This window comes from Cyprinodon tularosa, unplaced genomic scaffold (assembly GCF_016077235.1).
Source record: "Cyprinodon tularosa strain WSP-4 unplaced genomic scaffold, ASM1607723v1 ctg726, whole genome shotgun sequence".
In the NCBI taxonomy this organism is placed as follows: Eukaryota; Metazoa; Chordata; class Actinopteri; order Cyprinodontiformes; family Cyprinodontidae; genus Cyprinodon; species Cyprinodon tularosa.
This window is the reverse complement of record NW_024039481.1, coordinates 981,464-1,007,079: the sequence shown is the minus strand read 5'-3', so window position 1 is coordinate 1,007,079 and position 25,616 is coordinate 981,464. Positions and strand designations below refer to the sequence as shown.

Below are 25,616 nucleotides of genomic sequence, written 5' to 3'. Positions count from 1 at the left end.
TGGATGACTCTTAATTTTCTGCTTCTGAATGCAGACAAAACAGAAGTTATAGTCTTTGGACCAGAGTCTCTGAAAAAGAAACTGATTAGCCAGTCACTTCATTTGGATGGGATTAAACTGATTTCAGATAATAAAGTAAAAAATCTTGGTGTTATTTTTGATCAGGACCTGTCATTTAAATCCCATATCAAAGAGGTTTCTAGAATTTCCTTCTTTCATCTGAGGAACATTGCAAAAATTAGAAATATCCTGTCCAGGGGTGATGCTGAGAAACTAGTCCATGCATTTGTTACTTCAAGGCTGGACTATTGTAATTCTTTACTATCAGGAAGTCCACAAACTGTAGTTAAAAGCCTTCAGCTGATCCAAAATGCTGCAGCCAGAGTTCTGATGAAAATTAAAAAGAGAGATCATATCTCGCCTATCCTGGCTTCTCTTGCTTGGCTTCCTGTTAAATCCAGAATAGAATTTAAAATCCTCCTTCTCACATATAAAGCCTTAAATGGCCAAGCTCCATCTTATATCAGAGATCTGATTGTTCCTTATGTTCCTAACAGAGCACTTCGCTCTCAATCTGCAGGTTTACTAGTGGTTCCTAGAATTTCTAAAAGTAGAATGGGAGGCAGATCTTTTAGTTATCAGGCTCCTCTCCTGTGGAACCAACTACCAGTTTTAGTCCGTGAGGCAGACACCCTGTCTACTTTTAAGGCTAGGCTTAAAACTTTCATTTTTGATAAAGCTTATAGTTAGGGTGGCTCAGGTTATCCTGAGCTATCTCTATAGTTATGCTGCTATAGGCTTAGACTTTTGGAGGACATAGGGACCCCCATTTCATCATTCTGCTTCATTCTCTCTCTGTTCTCCTATTCTGCAGAATCTGTTAGTTCAATCTCTAACCTTCTGCTCTCTCTGCTTTTCCTCAGAGTAGCTTTGCCTCGTCTGTTCCTGTTTGGCTGTGACGTCATCCTGGAAAAAAAACATCAGCTGTGCTGCTTCTATCAACACCCTTGTTAATAGATGTTGGAGATCGGCCTGTTTTCCAGTGTGGTCCTGTTTCTCTGACCGTGACTGAGTGGATGTGCTCTCTTCGTCCTCTGGCATGGGAGCTGCCTTGGAGCTCGTCTGCCTGGCTGTGTGTTTCCTGGACGGGGCCGCCTTTTACAGCTGCTTTTTGTATCTCTGCTTCTGTCTCCTTGAACCCCAGTCGGCCTCGGCAGATGGCCGCTCACACTGAGCCTGGTTCTGCTGGAGGTTTCTTCCTGTTAAAAGGGAGTTTTTCCTCTCCACTGTCGCTACAAGCATGCTTAGTGTGGGGGATTGTATTTGAGTCAATGAGTCAATGCAATCAACTGGTTTTCCTTAGATAGAAAACTTTGTATCAATTTGACTATATGATCTGGTTGAACTGTAAAGTGCCTTGAGATGACATGTGTTGTGAATTTGGCGCTATATAAATAAACTGAATTGAATTGAATATAACTATCACGTTTATACAATATAACTATCACGTTTATACAATATACTATCACGTTTATACAATATACTATCACGTTTATACAATATACTATTACGTTTATACAATATAACTATCACGTTTATACAATATACTATCACGTTTATACAATATGCTATCACGTTTATACAATATACTATCACGTTTATACAATATACTATTATGTTTATAAAATATAACTATCACGTTTATACAATATTCTATTACGTTTATACAATATAACTATCACGTTTATACAATATAACTATCACGTTTATACAATATACTATCAGGTTTATACAATATACTATTACGTTTATACAATATACTATTACGTTTATACAATATAATTATCACGTTTATACAATATACTATCACGTTTATACAATATAACTATCACGTTTATACAATATACTATCACGTTTATACAATATACTATTACGTTTATACAATATACTATCACGTTTATACAATATACTATTACGTTTATACAATATAACTATCACGTTTATACAATTTACTATCACGTTTATACAATATACTATCACGTTTATACAATATACTATTACGTTTATACAATATACTATTACGTTTATACAATATACTATTACGTTTATACAATATAATTATCACGTTTATACAATATACTATCACGTTTATACAATATAACTATCACGTTTATACAATATACTATCACGTTTATACAATATACTATCACGTTTATACAATATACTATTACGTTTATACAATATAATTATCACGTTTATACAATATACTATCACGTTTATACAATATACTATCACGTTTATACAATATACTATCACGTTTATACAATATACTATCACGTTTATACAATATACTATTACGTTTATACAATATAACTATCACGTTTATACAATATACTATCACGTTTATACAATATACTATTACGTTTATACAATATAACTATCACGTTTATACAATATACTATCACGTTTATACAATATACTATTACGTTTATACAATATAGCTATCACGTTTATACAATATAACTATCACGTTTATACAATATACTATTACGTTTATACAATATACTATCACGTTTATACAATATACTATTACGTTTATACAATATAACTATCACGTTTATACAATATACTATCACGTTTATACAATATACTATTACGTTTATACAATATACTATTACGTTTATACAATATAATTATCACGTTTATACAATATACTATCACGTTTATACAATATAACTATCACGTTTATACAATATACTATCACGTTTATACAATATACTATCACGTTTATACAATATACTATTACGTTTATACAATATAACTATCACGTTTATACAATATACTATCACGTTTATACAATATACTATTACGTTTATACAATATAACTATCACGTTTATACAATATACTATCACGTTTATACAATATAACTATCACGTTTATACAATATACTATCACGTTTATACAATATAATTATCACGTTTATACAATATAACTATCACGTTTATATAATATAATTATCACGTTTATACAATATAATGAGCAAAAATTAATTTTTTCAAGTGACAGCAATACGCTTCCGTAGATAACAAATGTGTGTATAGTGGGTAGGGTTCACAAAAGTATGGATGATCCAAAAGAATCGATACACTACAAGTTCCGTTTGCATATTCCCACTCTTGTTGATTTTAGATTTCTGGATTATTTGTACATCGAAAGAATAATACTTTAGAGCAAAGGTCTTCAACAGGGGGTCCGCGACCCCTAGAGGGTCCACGGAGGTACTGCATGGGGTTCACGAAAGTTTTGGTTGATTACTTTTTTTTTTTATATATATTCCCCTCTGCAATTTTTCCCCAAATTGAATTGTCTTTAAATCCAGATTTACATGAATTCAACACACTGTAGTAAACAGATAAATGGAGGCACAAGATGTCTTTCAGTCATCAATGCACACATTCAGCGACACACAGGAGCTCTTTCAAGCTGGGCACCGTTTCATTCACAACACCTGTCCCATCAACCAGGAATCAGAATCAGAAATACTTTAATAGGGTGATATTACATTACATGACTCCATAGAGTGACTATAGGACCAGTTTGATATAACACAATTTCATACAATATAATCAGGGGGTCCCCGCTCCATCTCGCCATCAGTTTGGGGGTCCTTGGCCTGGAAACTGGTGAAGACCCCTGCTTTAGACAATAGAGTTCTTACAATCAACCTGATGAAAGGTGAAGGAAGAGGAGAAACAATTAACTAGTTTTCATTTTGGTTACCAATTAACCCAAAACCTTAGAAAGGCCTTTACAGTATAACCTCTCCCTTTTCAGAAAGGTTTCTTTAAAATAAATTTTGAACCTATTTTCATTTAATAATTAATTGAATAAAAAGTAACATTTACTCAGGTTATGCTGATTAAAATGTGTTTGATCTCGATAATTGTTTTTTAAATTAGCAAATACTTTTTCGTTGTACCTGCTTCCATGATCATTGGATCTGTTTGGTCACCTGAGTTAAACCCTGAGGAGAAGCTGAGGCCCATACACCATGCAGCCCTAAATCTAGGAAATAATTACATCGCCTATCCTGGCTTCTCTTCATTGGCTTCCTGGTAAAACCAGAATAGAATTTAAAATCCTCCTGCTCACATATAAAGCCTTAAATGGCCAAGCTCCATCTTATATCAGAGATCTGATTGTTCCTTATGTTCCTAAGAGAGCACTTCGCTCTCAATCTGCAGGTATACTAGTGATTCCTAGAATTTCTAAAAATAGAATGGGAGGCAGATCTTTTAGTTATCAGGCTCCTCTCCTGTGGAACAAACTACCAGTTTTAGTCCGTGAGGCAGACACCCTGTCTACTTTTAAGGCTAGGCTTAAAACTTTCCTTTTTGATAAAGCTTATAGTTAGAGTGGCTCCGGTTATCCTGAGCTATCTCTATAGTTATGCTGGTATAGGCTTAGACTGCTGGAGGACATAGGGACCCCTATTTCATCATTCTGCTTCATTCTATCTCTATTCTCCCACTCTGCAGAATCTGTTTGTTCAACCTCTAACATTTTCTCTCTACTTTTTCTCACAGTAGCTTCATCTGGTCTGTTCCTGTTTGGCTGTGACTCCATCCTGGAGAGAAATATCAGCTCTGCTGCTTCCATCAACACCTTTGTTTATAGATGTTTGAGCTCGGCCTGTTTTTCAGTGTAGTCCTGTTTCTGTGACTGTGACTAGCTGGATGTGCTCTCTTCATCCTCTGGCATGGGAGCTGGCTCGGGGCTCGTCTTCCTGGCTGTGTTTCCTAGATGGGTCCGCATTTTACAGCTGCTTTTTGTATCTCTGCTTCTGTCTCTTTGAACCCCAGTCAGCCTCAGCAGATGGCCGCTCACACTGAGCCTGGTTCTGCTGGAGGTTTCTTCTTGTTAAAAGGGAGTTTTTCCTCTCCACTGTCGCTACAAGCATGCTTAGTGTGAGGGATTGCCTTCAAGTTAATAAGTCGATGCAATCAACTGGTTTTCCTTAAATAGAAAACTTTGAATCAATTTCACTGGATGATCTGGTTGAACTGTGAAGTGCCTGCAGATGTGAGGTGTTGTGAATTGGCGCTATAGAAATAAACTGAATTGAATTGAAATACCTCAACGTTCTTCTTAAATAAAACTTCATGGCATTTGTGTTTCAGCCTGATACAGAGTCTTTCTTCTGCATGATCAATGTTGGGTTTTTTTTACCTGGCAGTTCACCATTAATCTCTCCTCAGCTTCAGTGCAACATTTTCCCTTCAATGTATAGTGCGACAGCAAACAAGAAAAAATATGAATCTGTATAAATATTTACCCACTTGTATATTTAGCTGCCTGATTTTCATAATACTATGAGGTGAAATTTCCAGGTATTGACTCACCTGCGATGGCTTTAAAGGGGTCATAGACAGAGATGGGAAGTAACGAAGTACAAATACTTTGTTACTGTACTCAAGTAGATTTTTCTGATATTTTTACTTTACTTTACTACTTATTTTTATGGCGACTTTTTACTTCTACTCCTTACATTTTTACACAAATATCTGTACTTTCTACTCCTTACATTTCAAAAAATTGGCTCGTTACTTTAGTTTTGAATTTTTTCAATGGAGTTACCGTTATTATTTTTCATGTCTTCAATACCAAATTCAATCTAATTGGATGGGAATCTACGTTGCATTTGACGCACCACTACAAGATGAATCGACAGATTCGGCGGTATTCATTCGCGGGAAATCATTGCAGCTTGGTGGCGGTGGCGTTAGCATAGTAGTATGGACGACAAGATGATTGAAAATGAACACAATGGAGATCTAGTCCTATCGGCAGACATCCATTTAAAATGTAGGCAACGGCATGAAAAAAGTGGTTTCTTTTACTTTTATACTTTAAGTAATTTTACAAGCCTGTACTTTGTTACTTTTACTTGAGTAAAGAAGTTTAATCAGTACTTCCACTTTTACCAGAGTATTTTTTAACACAAGTATCTGTACTTTTACTCAAGTACGGAAAGTGAGTACTTTTGCCACCTCTGGTCATAGACAGCAAAACAGAGTTTCCATTGTCATAGATGAATAACGATAGTTCAGTCTGTGAAATGGACGTACAGAGAAGTTCAAACCCCATCCACACCTCCTTTCTCTGCAAATCTCACAATTCTAAACTTCCACCACAAAACGGGCCGGTATGCCCTCCCCTGTCTGCCTTGCCGTTGTCCAGGCTACATTCAATGGGTCGGGTTCGGTCGCTCCGCCCCCCGCTGGCAACCTGTTTCGACTACGTGCTGCGCTGTAGTCGACCAAAATCCCGGACAATTTTGAAATCCCACCACCCCCCGACATTTTTTTGGTATGAAAAGTAGGACATGTCTGGGGAAAAAAGAGGACGTCTGGTCACCCTACCATATCAACGATTTGATGTTTCAGTGAGTGAGTGCTTGTTGCTATGATGCGTCTTTGATTAGCAGCTTCGCTCGTTGTAAACCAACCAATCAGCGCACAGCTCATCTAAATATTCATGAGCTTAGCATAAAAAGAAGAAAACCTGTCGTTTCATTCTATTGCTTTTAGCCAGGCTGCATTAGGGCTCATAGAACAGCAAATATGCCATTTTCAGCCCAACCAATGTTACACACCCTATTCAGAGACCTTAAAGACCAGCACCAAACATCCTCTAGAATCATTCTATCACCACTGTAATTCTTTTTTTATATGGTGAACAAGCAGGTGACCAGAAGGTGATGACGGCGCTGGATACTTGATGGACAGCTGGAGACTTCCTGAGCTGTTCAGCATCCCTGATGGTTTACACGAAGCTGCTGGTTGCGTAACTTTGCATGACAATAAATAGGAGTCTTTGATACAGTGAGGGCCCCAACTCCTGTCACACAGCCAATGCACGGTTCCAGGATCTAAGCTTTATCAGCCCATGAAAACCTGAATCACTCATATCATCATAGTGATCTCTCAATTAGTGCTGATTTTTATTTGTTTTTCTTTAATTTAGCTTCATGCATCAATTCTAAAAGAAACAAGCTAATGCCAGCAGTGTATGAGGACATTATACAGCAGAAAACAAACAACATAGTAAAAGATTGCTGTGTCAAAAAGAAGAAAAAGTCAGATAAACTATTCAGTTTGACAAAAAGATATTTTGTTTTAATGTTTTTTGGATTTCAACTTTTTTTATTGTAATGTTTTAAGTCATTTTTCCCTTCGAACTAAATCAGGTCTTCAATGAAAGGTGATGTCATCATTTCCCTAGAAGCTGATTGGCTGCTGCGTGGAGCGTCTTCTAGGATTCAGATCAGTCCTTTAACCTTTTATAGGGCAAGTGAACATCTTTGATTACTTGCATACCCCTTACAAAAGGACCCCCCCCCCCCCCCCCCCCCCAGTGAGGTCTAGAAGCACAAGATCTATATCCACCAATTCAACAAAGATACTGCTACATGGCTGTACATCTGATTTTGGCATTTGACCAATTAGATGAGCCCTTGAATGATATATTACCTACTGGAAATTAAGTAGGAAAAGTCAACAAGTCAAGAAAAAGGTAAAAAGCTAATTGAAAAGTTCAAAAGTTTATTAGCCTAGTTAACAATTATATTTAGGTTTATAAACTAAACAATGTGCCAGTATCAGCATTAATGCCTCTAAGGTTATGTTGTACCAAAAAATGTGTTTTTCGTGAAGTTTCTTATAGAAACACTTATTTTTCTTAATATATTCGGGCCAGTAGGCGTTTCTTATTACATTGACATTTTTTTGCCATCAAAATATCCAGATTTTTTTCTTTCTTACAAAAGTAATAAAGTCTTGTCCTGGATTCCAGTAACACTATTGGCTTGAATTTTTTTTATTTTCAAAGTATTTCACTGAGTAGTGTAAGTAACCATGACGACTAGCCTCACCAAGAAGTAATCCAGCTTGGTGTACCAGAAAGTCAGGATTAAGCCTGAAGTTTGTTTTACTAACCAGTAATCCTGCATCATGGTTCAGGCCTCTGTAGGTTTATTAATCAAGTAAATAAACTCAGCATCTAATTAAAGCATTATCTTGTGGCAACATCCCCCATGCATAGCTGATCTGGGAGGTGGGCGGAGTCAGACCTTCTTTGATCGGCTTTATGCACTGGGGGCGTGGCCTCAAATTGTTAAAGGGGCCGTTAACTGCCACGTCCATCAGATTAGACGTATGATTTAAATAATAGATTTAGTCATTCATTTAATATTTAAACTTTCAAAATTCATATAAAGGATTTGGAAATAGATTTAAAACTTTGATTTGTTAGCCACTAAACATGAAGGGGGGGCAAAAAACTAGACTTAAAGAAAAAAATCTATATAAATATTTGCCCACCTGCATATCTAACGTCTTTTTGAATAATAAAAAAAAATCCTGGACGGGAAGCAAAACGTCTGCAAACAAAGTCCAGTGGATTGTTTTTTTTTTTTTTCTTTTGCAAAGAAAAAAGGTTAACGGTATATTTTTTCTGATTTCTTACATCCGGTCACAATTTTTTTTACTTGTGCATTGAATATGAGTCCAGGTGCAACACGTGCAGCACTTCATCTATACGTTGCTAATATTTCATCCTGTTATAAAAATTTCCTCCAAAATAATTTACTGATATATTAAAAACTGCAATCTTACAGTAAATTTAAGAGATATTCCTTTTGAATGATGAAAATATCTTCAATGGTTCTTACAGAAAACTACAGAAGATGAAGAGAACTAGGGCCACTGGGAAAAAAAAAACAGTTAACTTATTTTTTATTTATTTCAGTATGAATTCTCTGAATTCTGACAGCTAAACATGCTAGCATAAAGCTGTGTCTGTTTTAGAGATTAGCTCTCTTATTTTAATCACCTTCTGCTCTTCCATTAATGAAAAAGCATCACTGGGACCCTCGGGCATGTAAAAAGTTCCATCATTTTCCACCAATGAGTTATTGGCCCTACCAAACAACTCACATCTTTGTCAGTGAAGCCGAGTGCTCCCACATCTCTTCCTAGATGGTGCCCATCTACATTAAGATCCACAATTCTGGGATTAAATTCTGTGGAAAAAAAGGTCAGAATTCTGACTTTTTTCCTCATATTATACTGAAATAAAATGTAATCAGTTAACTTTTTATTTTTTCAGTGGCCCTAATCCTCTTCTGTAGAAAACACCAGATCGCTGCTAAAAAGTGAAAACTTTGCAGTTACTCCGTTGGTTAAAGGAGTAATTTATCATTTTAAGCTTCCTGAAACAGAAAGTCCATTTCTGCAGGAAGTTACCCCTGAACTCTGGATAACCACCAACCCTGCTCTATGGAAGGGGGAGCAGAGTAGAGGCAGCATGAAGCACATAGTAGGTCCACATCTCTGTAACAAAATGAATTTTATTGGTTATCATTGTTCGAAGTCACTGAACTATTGGTTTCTATTAGCAGGGAGACAATCCTAAAAAAAAAAAAAAATAATGAATCCAAATAGTGCTTCCCTTTCAGAACTGAAGCGGAGGAAAACAAAGTGGGATTATTTTCTGGTTTATTGAGATGCGGCTGTGTGTTCAGTGGGATGTGCGACAAAGATGTGAAGGCACACAGAGTCAGGGAGCTGAAAGTTTGCTGATATTTAATGTAGCACAGCATAGTCTAAGATCATGTTGATGCTGTAGGACAACGATCAGTAAAGACTGCCTTCACATACAGAGAGAGAGAGATCGCGTTTGTTACCTTTGACCGATAGCATCCATTCATGAACCCCATAAAACTGAACATGGGCCTCGTCCTTCATGCTTTGATTTATCTACAATAATACATTTTATGCTAGATTGAGTATTTCTAAAGAAAAAAAAAAAAAAGCATTTGTTCTGAGTCCAAACTAAGTCCTTAATGTTTACTGGAAGCGCAGCGCTGAGGTTCAGGTGTGGTTCTCTGATCGGCAGTTTGAAGTTCAGATCAAGCAGGTCTTCCTCAGGTGGAGCTGCATGTCGTTTTTATCCCCGGGTCAAAGGTTACGGTCCAAATATTTTAATAGCAGCGATGAAAACGCCCCGTATCGAAAAAACCTTCGGCGAGGAAGAAACGGTTAGCGCCGACCCGTCCAGAATCACAGAATAGAACCGCATAGAGCCAACTTAGATCTACGGGTTCAGACTGAGTCTGGGCCGGTAAACAGAACCAAGGTTTAAAAAAAACCCATCAAACCCTCTTTGGTTTAAAGGGGGGTCCTGACCCCCTCCCACACCTGTTGCTGCTTTATAAGCTTTTTTTCTTTTCACTAAATCTGCAGACTAAGATCAGCTGAACTCAGGCTGGCTAACACTGATAACCCGGATAGTCGCTCCAATAAGACCCAAAAGTTCTGGATTTACTTTAATCTGCAGCTTAAATGTTAAAAAATCGAATCAGATTCTCTGTTTCTTTGTTTTGATGCGTTAAGTCATCAAAACAAAGAGTGAATCAGTCTGTGGGCTGAATATTACATTTATTTTCTACTCATTTGTGTCTGATTGTCTGAAAAGGAGGAAAATTATTAAATAAAAGAAGCAAACTAATAAACTTTAACAGATCTAATGTCAATGAATAAAAAAAACAGAATTATGAACAACTTTAAATTTGTTTCTGTATTAAAATAAAATTTTATAATTAACTGAAATAAACTTATTTTTAAGCAGGAAGAGAATTTCCTGATTTTCTATTTTTATTTATTTTATAAATTGGCTAATTTGCAGTTTTTTTTCCTTCTTTTTATTATAAATGTGATCTTCATTTCTAGGCTGACAGGATAATCTGAAACCGGACCAGAACCAGACTGAACCCATTTGTTTACAGAGGATTTCCGATTCTTTTGGACCCGAGGCGGTTTAGAACAAGATGGCTGCCTTCGCTGAGCCGATCAGAACCGACCCAAAGCACTGAGAGGAGCACAGGAAGCGCTTCTAGCCGGCGTTGAAGGGGTAGTGTCATCTGGAACCACGACAAACGTTTTATTTTCGATTAACTGAAAGGCCCGGTTGGTGATGATGATGGGGTTCCGTTCTGAAGGCTGCTTTAATGGACCGCCGTGTCGTCGGTTCTTCGCTCCCTGGCTCCGTCTTTGGACATATGTGTGAGGCTGACAGGAGGGACACAGAAAAGCAGTTTACACACGCTGATGATGTCATCGCCGCCGCCGCGGCGGCGGTGCTTCCGTAGGCTACAGCATGAACGGACTTAGAGAACGCCAGACACTTTGCTTGTTTTGTTTTCGTCCATCTTGAACAGGCATACACAGACACGTCCTCTCACACACGCAGACCCGCCCCCCTCCCTAATGTTCACGAAGCGCGTCTAAAATCAGATTATAATCTTCCTAAACCGACCCCACTCATTCCATTGGAATTCACGTGGATTTCATCACCCGTCCACACTTCCTCCCTCCCTACCCCCTCCCCCCTAAACCCCCCCCAACACCAACTCCCTTCCGCCCCATCCCAGTGCGCCCCCAACGTCCCACCCCCTCCCCCACGCCGCCACCCCTCCCCTCTGCTTCGAGCTGGGCTTGGACAGTAAGGTCGGGGGTGCAGTCTTTATGCTGAGCTGAGGAAGGGGGAGCGGTGGAGGTGGGTGGGGCAGAAGGGGGGAGGGGCAGCGCTCTGCTCCCGATCAGTCGTCTTCCAGTCCCTGGTTGAGGAGAAAGTTGGCTGCCAGGTTCTCGTTCTTCTCGCAGGCGAAGTAGGCTTGGATCACCAGCGCCTCGGGGAAGCCCAACGCTTTTAACTGTTCACAGAGGAGGGGGGGTTAAAAACAGCTGGCAACAAACCAGAAGGTCATCCACTGGTTAAACTGGGGGGCACCGATTGGAGCGGTCGGCCGATCGCCGATCCTTAAAAAGCCTGACGGACCAAAACCGACTGAGCAAAACGTATATAAGATCACAGACGTATGGAGTTCATTTTATTCCATTATTAATGCAGGTGAAAAAATATATATATATGTTTCTAAACTGAAATCCAAAAAAAAAGAAAATTTACAATTCAGAAATTAAAACTGAAAAATGTTTTAATAAAGAAATATTTAACATTTTCATTTCAAATAATTTTTTTCACGTGTTATTATTCTAGTTTCTTTAAAATTTTATATATTTTTCTTTTTACTTCAGACTACGTTTTGTAAATGGAAACCGAGATTTTGCTAATTGAAATAAAAAAGGCAATCCAGAAATAAAACTTTGGAAAGGTCTTTTCCCCTCATATTTATTTTTCTTTTCTTACAAAATAGTTAATGTTTTTGCTAAATAGATTTTTTTATGTCAATTTTTCTCTTATTTCTTTGAAATTGAATTTTATGAATTGCATTCTTTTGAAACCTTCATTTTCCAGATCTTCTTTCCACTTCTGGGGGCGGGCTGAGTGAGCAGAAAAGAAGCATTTCTATTGGTCTACATCGACATTAGCAACATCACCATTTTCATTGGTGATGAGAGCTTATATTGGGCTTCAGGGGAAATTTAGAGAAAAAAAAAGGTTAAAAAAAAAAACAAATCCAAAATAACTATATTTCGAAAAATGTTTCTCTTAGGGTATTAAAAAAAAAACAAAAAAAAACAGATTTTTGCTTGAAATAATAATGGAACAGATTTCTCTCTATACATTTGTGGAAAAAAACGCTGATTTAAATGTGTTTAAATTTTAAATGAGAAGTTTAACTGACTGAGGAAGAATCGTTTTCCCTCCCACTATCGGCTGATCCACCAATCAGATTAATGAAATCGGGGCCGGTCGGCTGATCCATCGGTGCACCCCTACTTTAACCTCACTCACCCTTTCTATGGCTTCCTTCTCCTGTGGTGTAACCTGAATGTAGTTGACAGGCGCTCCTTCCTCGCCCGCCGCCCCCATCTCACCGACCTCCGGCGCGTCGCCCCCTTCTCCCACCGGCTCGTTCAGCATCTGGATGAACAGCTCCTGATGTTGGCTGATTTGCTGCAGCAAAAAGAGCGAAGCTCATTCACAGCCCTCCGAGCGGTGAGGTGCCGCCATCGCTCACATTAAGCAGTCAGGATTACCTGTAAAAGTTGTGGGTTCTCTCGACCTAGCTGCTGGAGCAGGGCTGGGAGCAGAGCGGGGTTCTGCTGGATCGCCTGTCTCATGTGCAGGAACTGGGGCTGGGTTCTCAGGAATGCAAGGGGGTTCTCTCCTGGAGAAACAAACCGTTTCATCTTAAACTGAAGCCAGAGGTTGATCATTAACAGATTAACAAACCGAGGACAGAACTCATCACATGCAGCTCACTCAGTCAGCAGCAGGGGGCGGTATAATCCGTCTCTGTGGTTCAGAGAGCAGTAACGTAAAGAGGGTAACGTTTCATAAATTCCTTTTATGGTGCGTTGCGATGGAAATCTGCTGCCGTCGCTCGCTTGACGATTCAGCAGTAATTCACACGTCAGGCAATAAGACTGATTATTGAACGCTGATCAAATCGGCCCGTTAGGGTAATTATCTTTGAAGATGTGTGAGTTTATTACATCCTGGTATTGGCTGCCAGTTGCTGTCAGAACTGACGTTTTGATCCAACTAGGTTTCTCTGTCTGGATATACAGTTATAATCTTTATTCTGTACGTGGCAAAGGTTTGGGAATGGAATGAGAGCGGCGTCCTTCAGCTGAGAACAAAGTGTAATATTTTGATAAGGCTGGAGTCATGGATGTAATCTGCTAAAGTGAATGATGTAAAATAAGATGACGTGGCAGACTGGAGATGAATAAAATGCGTTTTTAACTATAAATCGCGGCCACTTCCTGAGAGGTGAGCCCAGGGGGGAGCAGCAACCTTCTGTATATTCGAAGCAATTTCTCTGATCTAAGTAAGATTACAATTTCTATCAAAATCTGTCGTCACGTCTCCTGGTTATTTAACACATAGAAGTTATGAAGTGTTATTTAAAGAGTTTGTCCCGAGGGATCTCTTTTCAGGAAAAAGAACCAGAAAGATAGAGTATCAGCGTTCAGACACAGAGATCCTTAAAGCTACAGTGTGTAACTTTTAGCGACATCTAGCGGTCAGACTGCAGCAACATGAACATCTCCCCCCCACCGCTTCTCCCCCCCAACAGTATGGCGAGCGTTACGGGACAAAATGTCTTCCACGACGTCTGCATCACCTACCTTCTCAAGTGATGAGGTTTGTTTACATAGATAATTTTACACATAGTATTTCATTAGTCTGTGTAGGGTATAGATTTCATGTAGACTTAAGATAATAAATATAACCGTAATTTTTTCTACATCGTTGTGACGTTTTGGCGATCTCGCAATCACTAGTTTGTTGCCTCTGCGCTGCCGTAGCGCAAAGATGTCTGCCTCCATGGCTGCGAGACCTGCTCCTATGTAATTATAAATAACGAATTCTAAGGCAACGCAAATATTAAGGTTAAGAGGCTGAGCTCGTAGATGATGATAAATAACATAGTTATGTATAATATATTACATTTCTGACTGTATATCCCTGTAATTATTACACACTGTAGCTTTAAAGGGGAACGCTGTTTTTTTTTTTACATTAGGCCCTTGACTTTACGTTATTACATCATGTTCTAGTCACCCAGATTTGTTTTGTGTAAATTGGAGCCGTTCTGAAGATATTCAGTTAGGTTATATCCAAGTAACGTCTTCCTATGGGCAACAAGTTGAAAGAACAAACTAAACTGTTCATAATTTATTCTTTATGGTACGCCAGCATTCAGAACATGTAGGTGAATCACTGTCCCCCAGACATCCGCGGTTATATTTTTATATTTCTATTTTTTAAAAACAAAGCAGAGTGTGTATGACGTCATCCGCGCACGCCGGCTACCGTTCATTCTTCCTGTCCGCTGAACTGCTGCTAGTTTTACTCCCATCCCTGGAAGATGCCTAGTGCTACTACTACAGAAGATCTCGCTCTCCAAATGGAATTGAACGATTCAGATTAGCTAGAATGAATAGAAGGGGTAGAGCGTAGCCGCCTGGTGTAATGTACATTGGTTAAATAAAAAAAAAAAAAAAAAAAAAAAAAAAAAAAACAACTCCATTCAGGTGCGCAGATGACGTCATACATGCGCCACTTTGTTTAAAAAAATTAGAAATATAAAAAATATAACTACAGATGTCTGGGTTTCACTGTTTCACTGGGACAGCAATTCGCCTACATGTTGGCGTACCATAAAGAATAAATTATGAACAGTTCAGTTTGTGCCTTCAAGTCGTTGCCCATAGGAAGACATTACTTGGATATAACCTAACCGAATATCTTCAGAACAGCTCCAAATGACACAAAACTGATATGGTTGAGTAGAACATCATGTAATAACGCAAAATCAAAGAACCAATGTAAAAAAAAAAAAAAAAAAAATGAAATTCCCCTTTAACACGGCTGCGGTGGGACCAGGAGAGAACCAGGAGCGCCGTATGGATAATGGATCTGGTAGTGACAGGCCGTCTGAGATGAAGCCATTAATCCAGGAAACTGGAAAAAAAAAATCCTTCTATTCTAATTTTTTAATCCGATAAGAATATTGGCCAGTGAACTTATTGACTGATTACGGGCTCATTGCTTCTGTTCGCTAGTTTCCAGTAAATATCTTGGGTTTTCAGCCCCCTCGGTGAGGCGGAGATCCATTGAAATATTCCTTTTTCAAAGTCTGATCAGAGCGTCACAGTGAGGGGCCCCTACCTTCTGCTAGAGACGGGGGCTCTGTGGGGCCGGATGTGGGGGCCTGGGCCGGTGGGTTACTCTCTTGAACCGGGCTGCTGGGGATTCCCTGCAAACAAAAACAGATTCCTCAAATATGAACAGCTTCTTTTAACACACTAAGACAGAAATGTCACGTTTTAAAAGGTCAACTCTAACAGAAACCAATGAAGCGAGTCTGACTCCTGGCGACGCCATGAAGTTTTGTTTCTTCATAATTATCTGACTTCTAACAAGGTCAGAAAAAAAGTTTGACTTTCCAGCTGTTCCTTAAAAGCTAACAGAGATGGACGTACAGTGAGGAGGTACTCCACGGCTCTGTGAGGGTTGTTAAAACTGGCCCGTAGTGCAGCTACCACTCGCTCCCTTTCGTAGCCCATAGACATGATCTCTGTCAGCATGGCCTCGTACTCGGCTCCGGTCACTGTAAACAAGAAAACACGTCAGACACGACTGCAGAAACCAAACAATAAACGGCTGACTGACAATAACACAAAATACTCATTCCTTTAAACCGCTAAATACTAAGTATTCATCATGAAGCAGCTGCTTGTTTGTATTCATCTATGAATCTGATGCGTTTGTTTTATAAAAGGCTTCTGGATAATATTAGCTGTAAAAGGTGAGAGAAGAAAAGTATAAAGATCAACACATTCTTCGCAACTGTGGAACACGGCAGTGGCAGCATGATGCTGGGAAGATGGAGGAAAATACACTCAGATAGTTCATGGAAGAAAACAAAAGATATGAAATTTATCGCCTAGTCAAAGTCCAGACCTAAATCCATCTGAACATCTGTATGGAGTGTATTTTGTTTCATTATTGCAAAGAACGCACTTTGTAAATGGAAACTTTACCATTTTTGTAAATTGAAATAACAAAAAAAAAAAACAAAGGTAGAGAGCAGCTTTTTTGTTTTCTAAGTTTTTTTTTCTCAAAATGTATAATTATTATTCTGTTTTTTTACAAATGCAGTTCTCTATTTTTTTTAACCAATGTTTTAAGAGATTTAATTTTTTGAAGAATTTTCTTCAAAATTCTGTTGTTCAGAGTGAGATTTATTGACTTTATTCTTTTAAATTGTATTTTTCAGACCCTCACTTCTTGTGGATGTTCTCTGTAGCAGGGAGCAAAGATGCTTTTTAATTGGCCTGCTGGACGATTGAAATCACATCTAGAAGTGAAGAGAATTAGATCTGTGAAACTTAATTTGTAAAAATCTGAAAAACAGAAATTTGAAAAAGAAAAATTGCACCTAAAAGAGATTAAAAAATATTAAATTATATGTGTAAAAAAAGTTACATTTAAATGTGATAAAAATGTAACAAATTCAGAGAAACGGAATGAAGATACTCTAAAAACCTTTTATTATTAGATTTCAACTACTTTCTATGATGGGGTATTAGGGCCAGGCAAGAGATTTATTTATTTTTTTATTTTGAGAATAAAGTCGCACCATGACGGGGATAAAGTCGCAACATGACGGGGATAAAGTCGCACCATGACGGGGACAAAGTCGCACCATGACGGGGACAAAGTCGCACCATGACGGGGACAAAGTCGCACCATGACGGGGACAAAGTCGCAACATGACGGGGACAAAGTCGCAACATGACGGAGATAAAGTCGCAACATGACGGAGATAAAGTCGCAACATGACGGAGATAAAGTCGCAACATGACGGAGATAAAGTCGCAACATAACCAGGATAAAGTCGCAACATTACCAGGATAAAGTCGCAACATTACCAGGATAAAGTCGCAACATTACCAGGGTAAGGTCGCAACATTACCAGGATAAAGTCGCAACATTACCAGGATAAAGTCGCAACATTACCAGGATAAAGTCGCAACATTACCAGGATAAAGTCGCAACATTACCAGGATAAAGTCGCAACATTACCAGGATAAAGTCGCAACATTACCAGGATAAAGTCGCAACATTACCAGGATAAAGTCGCAACATTACCAGGATAAAGTCGCAACATTACCAGGATAAAGTCGCAACATTACCAGGGTAAGGTCGCAACATAACGAGGATAAAGTCGGAACATTACGAGGATAAAGTCGCAACATTACGAGGATAAAGTCGCAACATTACGAGGATAAAGTCGCAACATAACAAGTTCACTTTGACGTACTGCCCAATTAGACGCTGCTGCTAAAAGATTTCCTTGTTTGTCAAACCGGTGCCAAAGTATAACTTCACATGATGCTCCACATTCCTCATTTTAGGGCAGAAAGATCTTCTTGTAAGAGTTGTCATAAAACAACTTCTTTCTGCTAGTTTTAGGACTTTATTCTCATAATTTTATCCCTATTCTCGTCTGACTTTATTCTTGTAATTTTATGAATTTATTCTCAAAATAGAAGAAAAAAGATCTCTAGCCTGGCGCTAATACTCCATTGTAAGTTTCAGTTCAGCAAAAAAACAAATAAACAAAAAAAGAAAATAAAAAAAACAAAAACAAATAGCTCAAATATCTAAAGACTTCCCGACTGAGTAAACCTGAAAGCTCTTCTGGAAATAAACAGGGAACCAACTGGTAAAGCACTGGCTTTGGTGCTTTAGATTTGACCCTGGTTCTATGGCAACAATGCGGGAAAGTATAGACGCTGCAGACGCTGTGACGGGCAGCTAAGTTTCTGCATGGATTATATCAAGCATAACCCAAACTTGAGTCCTATTTCCCTTCAGGTCTTCAAGCTATTGGAACAAAAACACAGCAAAACACAACCAAATCATGGTTGAAACAATGAACTGGAATTGTTATTGAGATAAAGTAGCAGCCATTCAAAATTTCTCCACTTTCCTTGATGGATCCTTGGCTGGTCCCCTACAATTCCTTTTTAAACATTAATCTTTGTACTAAAAGATTCTTATTCTTTCTGCCTATGATTTGTGGACATTAAGATCTAAAGAGAAGCATAATCTCCTGGTCAGACCCTGTAACTCAGTGAAAGGGGGGAGTCAGTAAATATATATGCACACCCAGGGGAAGGGGTGGGGTTACTGCAGTGGCTGGAAGTTGGAGGGGATTCTGTTGGGAGATGCATGGAGGTGAGCTGCTATTTAGGTGGCCACTTTGAATGGCTGCTACTGTTATTGTCAATTTAAGAATAAAATCCTTAAAACAGCTAAAAGGATAACTTGCTTAGAGCAGAAATTAAACCAATAAAACCAAAGCTGAATTTCTGTATTATTTGCAGTCTTCATGTCATAAGGCTGATTTATACTCAGAAAGCAGGTCGTCTGCGTGTCGCAGTGAACGCAGATAGACGTGTTAATCTCTCCTCGCTTTAAATGAACTATTATAAAAACAAAATCCTTAAATACGTCTGCTGTTAGTTTGATGGTTTTTAATCAGTAGCTCTAAAGCGACTCCAGTTCTAGTAGAGAGAAAAACCTCAGCTACTCGGCTCCTCGCTGACGGACGCCTGAGCGGCAGACACCACTTCCTTCTCTAGCCCAGCGCGTACCATCAGCGGATGATACGGGAATCCCCCCCATCACTCTCTGTGACACCACAACAAGGAAGGGCTCGCTTTTGTCATCCTCTAAACATAGCAGCGGTATGCAGCGCAGTCAGGACTGACAGCAGGAACAGCTGCAGCCAACAATGTCACAAAAAAAAAAACGGGTGTTTTACTCACCGAGCGTCGAGGAGGCGTCCAGACCCTGACTCCCACCGCTGGAGCTGCAGAACAAAGGAGAAGCAACCATGTTAAACCTTCACCTCAATCTGTCAACATGACTGATCAGTCAGAGCAAAAGAAAAAAGTCTAAGATCAGTGGAAAAGAATGTGGAATATTTTTAGCAGATGTCACCGTCTCCAGGACATTTTTAGACTATAACTGTAATGAGATGGATGAGTATTTTTAGACCAGCAGTAGAGAAACGCATAAAACAAACTTCCAGGAGATCAGAGAACAAAAATCCAAACGTAGAGGAAGGATTTTAAATTCTGAGATCAGTGGATCTGGCTCTGCTGCAGGATCAGTGATCGATGTGCAGAGAAAAACTTTATCAGGTCTGATTAGTATTTCGCCGCTATCCTCTGCTCTCTGATTGGATGACAGACGAACTACCAGTTCAGTTTTCCGCTTGAGGAGCAGCAGATAAGACAACCACCAACTGCTGCGCGGGTTATTGAGCACTGCCCGTCAGCTGGCTGACACAATGTGATTTCCTTATCTCCTCTTCTAGGAAGATGAAATCAATCCTCTATAAAAACGTCCGGAGCTGAAAAACAAGGACAGGTGTGGCTTTGGAAACTGAGGAGCCACTCTGCCCCTTAAAGCCCTGCTGCTGTTGGCAGCCATGAGGCTCGTCTGCTGAGCAGCTGACTGACCAAACATCCTTCTCATAGCAGCTAGTTGGACTTATGTTTCTCTATAGAGACCAGAACTATGAAAACTGGGAATATTCTGTGTGATAAATATTTGAAGAGCATCAAACTGTTATTGATCAAATAACTATAACTAGAACAATGCCACATTTTAGCAGGAAAGGAAATAACTGTTGCTCTTTGATGACGGGATGAATTATGTTTTACGCCACATATAAAAACCACAAACACTGCAACGTTTCTTAGTGTTGAGAAAAATAGATTTTTAAAACTACTACTTAGAATTAAAAAATAAACTATGACAGCAGAAAAGGTCTGATTTAGGGTTTTATCTATCGCGGGGTGAATTTTGGTGGAGGCAAAGAACACGTTTCTTAACAGAAATTTTAAAGAAAAAAAATGGAAAAAACTGAATCAAAGAAGGAATTTGAAAAAGAAATAAAAAAAATAAAAAATAAAAAAAGGGGAATCCAGGAAGGAATGTGGGAAAAAAAATGAAAAAAGGGGAAAAAATGGAATCCGGGAAGGAATCTGAAAAAAACATTTTAACAAAAAAAAAAAAAACTTTTTAGAAAAACTTTTCTGTTATTTATATTTTCACAATGTTATATTTTTAATTACTTCTTTTTCTTCTAAATTTAATTTAAAATTTTCCATAAAATTCTATCTGAATCACAGAAATTCTAAAATATAAAATCTATTAAGAAAAAAAAAATTACAAAATTCTATTTAAAATGAATAAAAAAAACGTTTCAATAAAATCTTAGAAAAACATTCTTACATTTTTTTAATGAGAAGTTTTTCCATTTCTGTATTAATTTCTTTCTATATTTCAATCTACCAAACGTTTCCTATGTTTGCAAAAATAGTTGAACAACATTCACCCCGTATTGTTTCCAGCTGCTCAAGAATCAGCTTATATTAGATCTAAAATCAAGTTTGATTTGTTGATTCCTTCCTTGTTGATTGCCGCTCATTGGCTCATTGATTTAGTGACTTTTCAGACTAACCTAGCAGCTGCTATAAAACAGCGCGAGCTGAACTCCTGCAACGGACAACCAAACAGTAATCAATTCTGCTGTCAGACCCATATCAGAATGGAATTACTAGTAATCAGAACGGGTTTGAACTGGTCTAAAATCCTCTTCTGGTTTCCTGAGAGTTTAGCAGAGCTCTGCATGCTGGAGCAGGGTATACCTGGCTGGCTGCTGTGGTTCTGTGGCTGCAGTATTTGGCTCCGGTTTGGCCTCCTCTGAAGAAATGGGGACAGCTGCAGGGGCCGGGACTGGGGCCGGGGCTGGAGCGGGGTTTGTAGCTGGGGCGGGTGTTGAAGTAGAGCCAGAGTCTTGTACGGGGGGCTTGGGTGCTTCTGAGACTGGCGGAGAGGCTGGAGCTGCAGGTTTAACCTTTATAAATTCAAACACAGTGAAAGAGGGTTAGAGGTAAAGAGCTCTGGGGGTCAGCGGCCGTCTTTTACCAGAGTTACCAGCAGCGGTTATTTTAACACCAGTCTAACTGATCCACCATATGTGGGGAAAAAAAGAGACAATGATTATGAAAATGCTACACAAATCAAAGCATTGATTATTAAATGGTGGTAGCAGTGATGCATGGCTGCTGAATGCATCCATGAATCAGCTAATATCTGCATTAACGTCCGCCTACAATATCAGCCAGACGACGCATCAGTGCATCTGTAGTTTCTACAAAAATCTTGGGCACAAAAAAAATTAGCTTTTCCAGACACAAATTTCTGAATTTCCTGTTATTTCTTTCTTTTTACTTTGAATGGGTTTCAATTAGTGTTGCACCGATCCAGCACTAAAATAGTGTTATCAGTATAATGGTTATTGGCTATGACTCCATCCTGGAGAGAAATATCAGCTGTTCTGCTGCCATCAACAGTCTTGTTTATAGATGTTGGAGATCAGCCTGTTTTTCCAGTGTAGTCCTGTTTCTCTGACCGTGACTGGCTGGATGTGCTCTCTTCATCCTCTGACATAGGAGTCACATCAAATTTCAAACAGATGGTATCGGTATTGGGGCTAAAAAATGGCATTGAAGCAACCCCAATTTGAATATTAGTCGGGTCTTTCTTGTACATTCCCCACATAAGCGCCAGAGGATGGTATGAGGTAGTTTCACTAGTTTAGAGGAATCTAGAAAAGCTTAGATAAGGCAGGTTTTTAAACCTCGAATGTTTTAACTTTTCAAGAGAGGAATGTAAACTCTAAGAACATTTAAAGCAGAATGTGCTCAATATTTGCAGCTAGATTTTGGACTTTATCTAAGAAACGGAGGTGAGTTTAGAGTTTTACTGAGCCCAAATGGTGATAAAACAAAAAAAATGAAACAAAATCAGCAAACATTCAATCTGTAAACTAAAATGAAAATACTGGTTAGCAAAATAAACAGATTGAAGATTATTAATCAAACACAGATCCTTGTAATTTATTTAATCATTGTGAAAATTACTGCAATAGACTATTATTTACATTTTTTATCTTTTATCTACACACATTCTGACCTATTTTTTTCTTCAAATTTACTATTTTAGTTTTACTTTATTTATTCTGACCTGTACAATAATGAACGTGTGCTCGATACTTTTACAGACTGTTCAAACAGCAGTTTTTTTATCCTCAGGCATTGAAATACCTCAGCAAACGCAGGCTAACCTCTCTTCAAATGATAGGAATTGAAGAAAGAGGAAAACATTTGAACACAGCCATCCTCTGACGCAGTAAATAAATAAGATTTAAACCCGCTCTGACCTTGGACACCATCACTACCACAAAATTCTTCTCGTCAATTTTGTAGTCTTTAATAGGCGTGTCATCTTGCAAGATTTTTCCAGCATAAATCAGCTTCTGCCCAGAAACGGGGAAGTTGTCTTTTCCCCGCTCAGCCTCAATCTTCTCCTTCAAGGCCTTCACCTGATAGAGAGAACAAAACAGAGGACATGATGTGGGTTAGCATGTCGACATGCTTGCTGGTGTTAGCTCCTAGAACATGTGACAAGATTAGTCATTCTTTATTGTCCTACAAATGTTTTAAAGCATGTAAAGTTTTAAAGAAACACATTTAAATGCATTTTATGTGAAAGACCAACAGGAAGTTGTCCCTAACCGTGTTGAGGAAGGAAAATGAGAGAAATTCTTCTAAATATAGTGATATTTAGCCAATTCAATCTGTAATTCCGGTCTGGACTGAGTCTTCTAACTAGGACCACAGCTTATTTTTTTGATTATTCGAATAACAATCGGAAAGCAAGAGATTCTTTTAAGTCGTACGGAAGCGGCTTTTCAAACTGTTGCATTTCCGTATTCTGCCGAGTGGTGCAGGACTTTACACGAGTAAATAAAGTGAATGTGATTGGTCGTTTATGAAGGGGGCGTGATTTTTGTGATGGAAGGTTTGCAAGCAAGTTTGATTGTGGTCGGTTTGTCGGAAGCATCTTGCTAACCAGTTAGCAACTTGCTGCTAGTAGGTTCCCAATGGGAAATTCCATTGGGACCAAGTAGCACTAAATTGGTGACTTAGAAACGACACTGTCAAGGAACGCTATGGACAGAGGAAACATGCAAGAGGAGGAGAGTTTAGTGTCGGAGGTCGTGGATGAGTCTCCTCCGTCATATATTTTTTATTTAGAGGAGAAAAGCGGGGACAAAGATGTTGTGGAAGAGGACGCCAGGGCGGCAGTAGCTTGGTTTGGTGTAGAAGGCTTCCAGCCGTACATGTTTGAGCCCTTGCCTCGCAACGCTGGCAGTTCCTATAGCTCTACGCCTGCTGAAGACACAGACGTCCATCCCCGTGAACACTGGGACAGAACTCAATGGGAAAGGAAATTATTCTTATTTCAACCGTTGTGTATATTAGCTGCGACACATGAATCAAGATGCTATGACCGAAAAAATTTGATTGACAGATGACTGTTGATATACGATTAGCTGACTTTAGGTGTACAGGCTGACAATAACTAACTGGCCTGCATAAGAAAACGAAAAAACCCCCACAGATTTTAAGACAGGATTTTTTTTTTTTTTTTTATGAAAATTTTCTACATTTTGGGACAATATCGTCTGATAAAGAGTAGATTTATATACATGTTTAAGCCAGAATGATTTGACAATTATATACGATTTCTCTAAGACTTTAAAGTTAATTTAATGCTCTATGACATTAAATAAAAGTAAAATACTTTGGAAAGTAATGTAATGTGAAAGAATTGATCACTAGTCTGTTTGGTGCCAAAATACATCAAACAAAACAGGAATTCAGTCCATATCAACCTTAGTGGCACATTTTATTTTTTAAACACAGCATTTCTCCCTTTTATGTTGACTTTTCACCACAACTTGCTGCTTATATATGTGAATTTCAGCACTTCAAAACAGTAAGGAGTATTCTGTTCTAACCTCTTCAAACAGCAAAACTCCATTTCTAAGACACATAAACAGAGAGTTTAATAGATAAAAACTTTTGTTTGCTCATCATCTGAGCCAGTGTCTTTCCCTTTATGTTATTTTCTAATCTTTAGGAGTGTCAGTGTGTCACACCGCAGTTAAGAAGCCTGCAGCTCGTTTAGCATTTTGGCTCACATGATCCACCCCACATTAGAAAGCATGTTAAACTGAGCCAGCTTCCCACTGAGCTAGCAGCCAAGCTAACCGTAATTGGCAGAGTCATAAGCATTGGCATTAGCATCCCCCTCCTTCATCCCTAAACTATTTAGTTTTCAGGGTAATAAACTATGTCGGTGGTGGTATAAAGGGAGCAACAAACAACCCGTGCCCGACTGACAAATTTAGATTGTCATATGACTAGTTTACGGTAGCGTTTATGGGACTTTGTTGTTGGGCTCTCAAGCTAACGGTAGCAACATTAGCAGGCTAACGTTAGCCCCAAATGCAGCGGAGATGTCACGTTGTTTCAGGATTTAAGCAGAGCTGCCAGTTTGCAGTATAAGCGCCTCTTTTCCCAAAACACGCTGCTTTAAACTTCACGCTAAAGCTGTTTGCTTCACAGCAACACGTCCTGCCGTTAGCAATGCTAGTTAGCAACTAGCCACTCACCGTTTGTTCGGGGTCTATCTCAATCTGAATAGTCTGCTGCTGCAGCGTTTTCAGCGTGATCTGCATGGTAGCGATGTCCGGCGTCCTTCCAATGAAGAAATGGTTGCTTCGCTTAGCAGTTGGTTGTTTTTCAAGTTGTCGTTTAGGTTCGGATAACAGCTAACCGACAAATGTGTGTATCCATGAGCACTCAGCAAATCGCCATCTTTGGTGACAAGTTGGTGGAGCGGCGAGAGAGGAGGGCTGGATCGTGAGCGCGCAGAAGCACGCGACGATGAAGGCAGCGCGTCACAAAAAATATTATTTATGCAAAAAGTTACCGGAGACCGACGTGTTAAAAGAAATAAAGAGAAAATAACTACATTTATAGCATTTAAAAGATAAAAAAGTTAACTGATTTTTACATTTTATATCAGCATAATATGGGGGGAAACTCAGAATTCTGACTTTAATCTCTGAATTCTGACT

The 25,616-nt window shown here is 38.8% G+C and overlaps 1 protein-coding gene across 1 annotated transcript; it reads right to left on the bottom strand.

Annotated features, from left to right (window-relative positions):
* Nucleotides 1-10,747: 10,747 nt before the first annotated feature.
* On the bottom strand, nt 10,748-25,392 carry LOC119772705 (UV excision repair protein RAD23 homolog A-like). The gene is made up of 9 exons (XM_038269247.1): nt 25,149-25,392; nt 22,848-23,009; nt 21,271-21,479; nt 19,378-19,421; nt 16,021-16,148; nt 15,707-15,794; nt 13,063-13,193; nt 12,818-12,979; nt 10,748-11,774 (listed from the first exon to the last, which is right to left on the bottom strand). Exons 1-9 carry the CDS (start codon nt 25,212-25,214, stop codon nt 11,661-11,663), a joined length of 1,104 nt encoding a protein of 367 aa, XP_038125175.1. The 5' UTR covers nt 25,215-25,392; the 3' UTR covers nt 10,748-11,660.
* Between the last annotated feature and the right edge of the window lie 224 nt (nt 25,393-25,616).

Coding starts and splice junctions, on each gene's coding strand:
- LOC119772705 (XM_038269247.1), bottom strand. CDS start 25,214: ATGCAGATCACGCTGAAAACGCTGCAGCAGCAGACTATTCAGATTGAG. Junction 13,194..15,706: donor GCCCCCGTCTCTAGCAGAAG/GTAGGGGCCCCT, acceptor TTGTTTCTCCAG/GAGAGAACCCCCTTGCATTC. Junction 12,980..13,062: donor AGAACCCACAACTTTTACAG/GTAATCCTGACT, acceptor TTTTTGCTGCAG/CAAATCAGCCAACATCAGGA.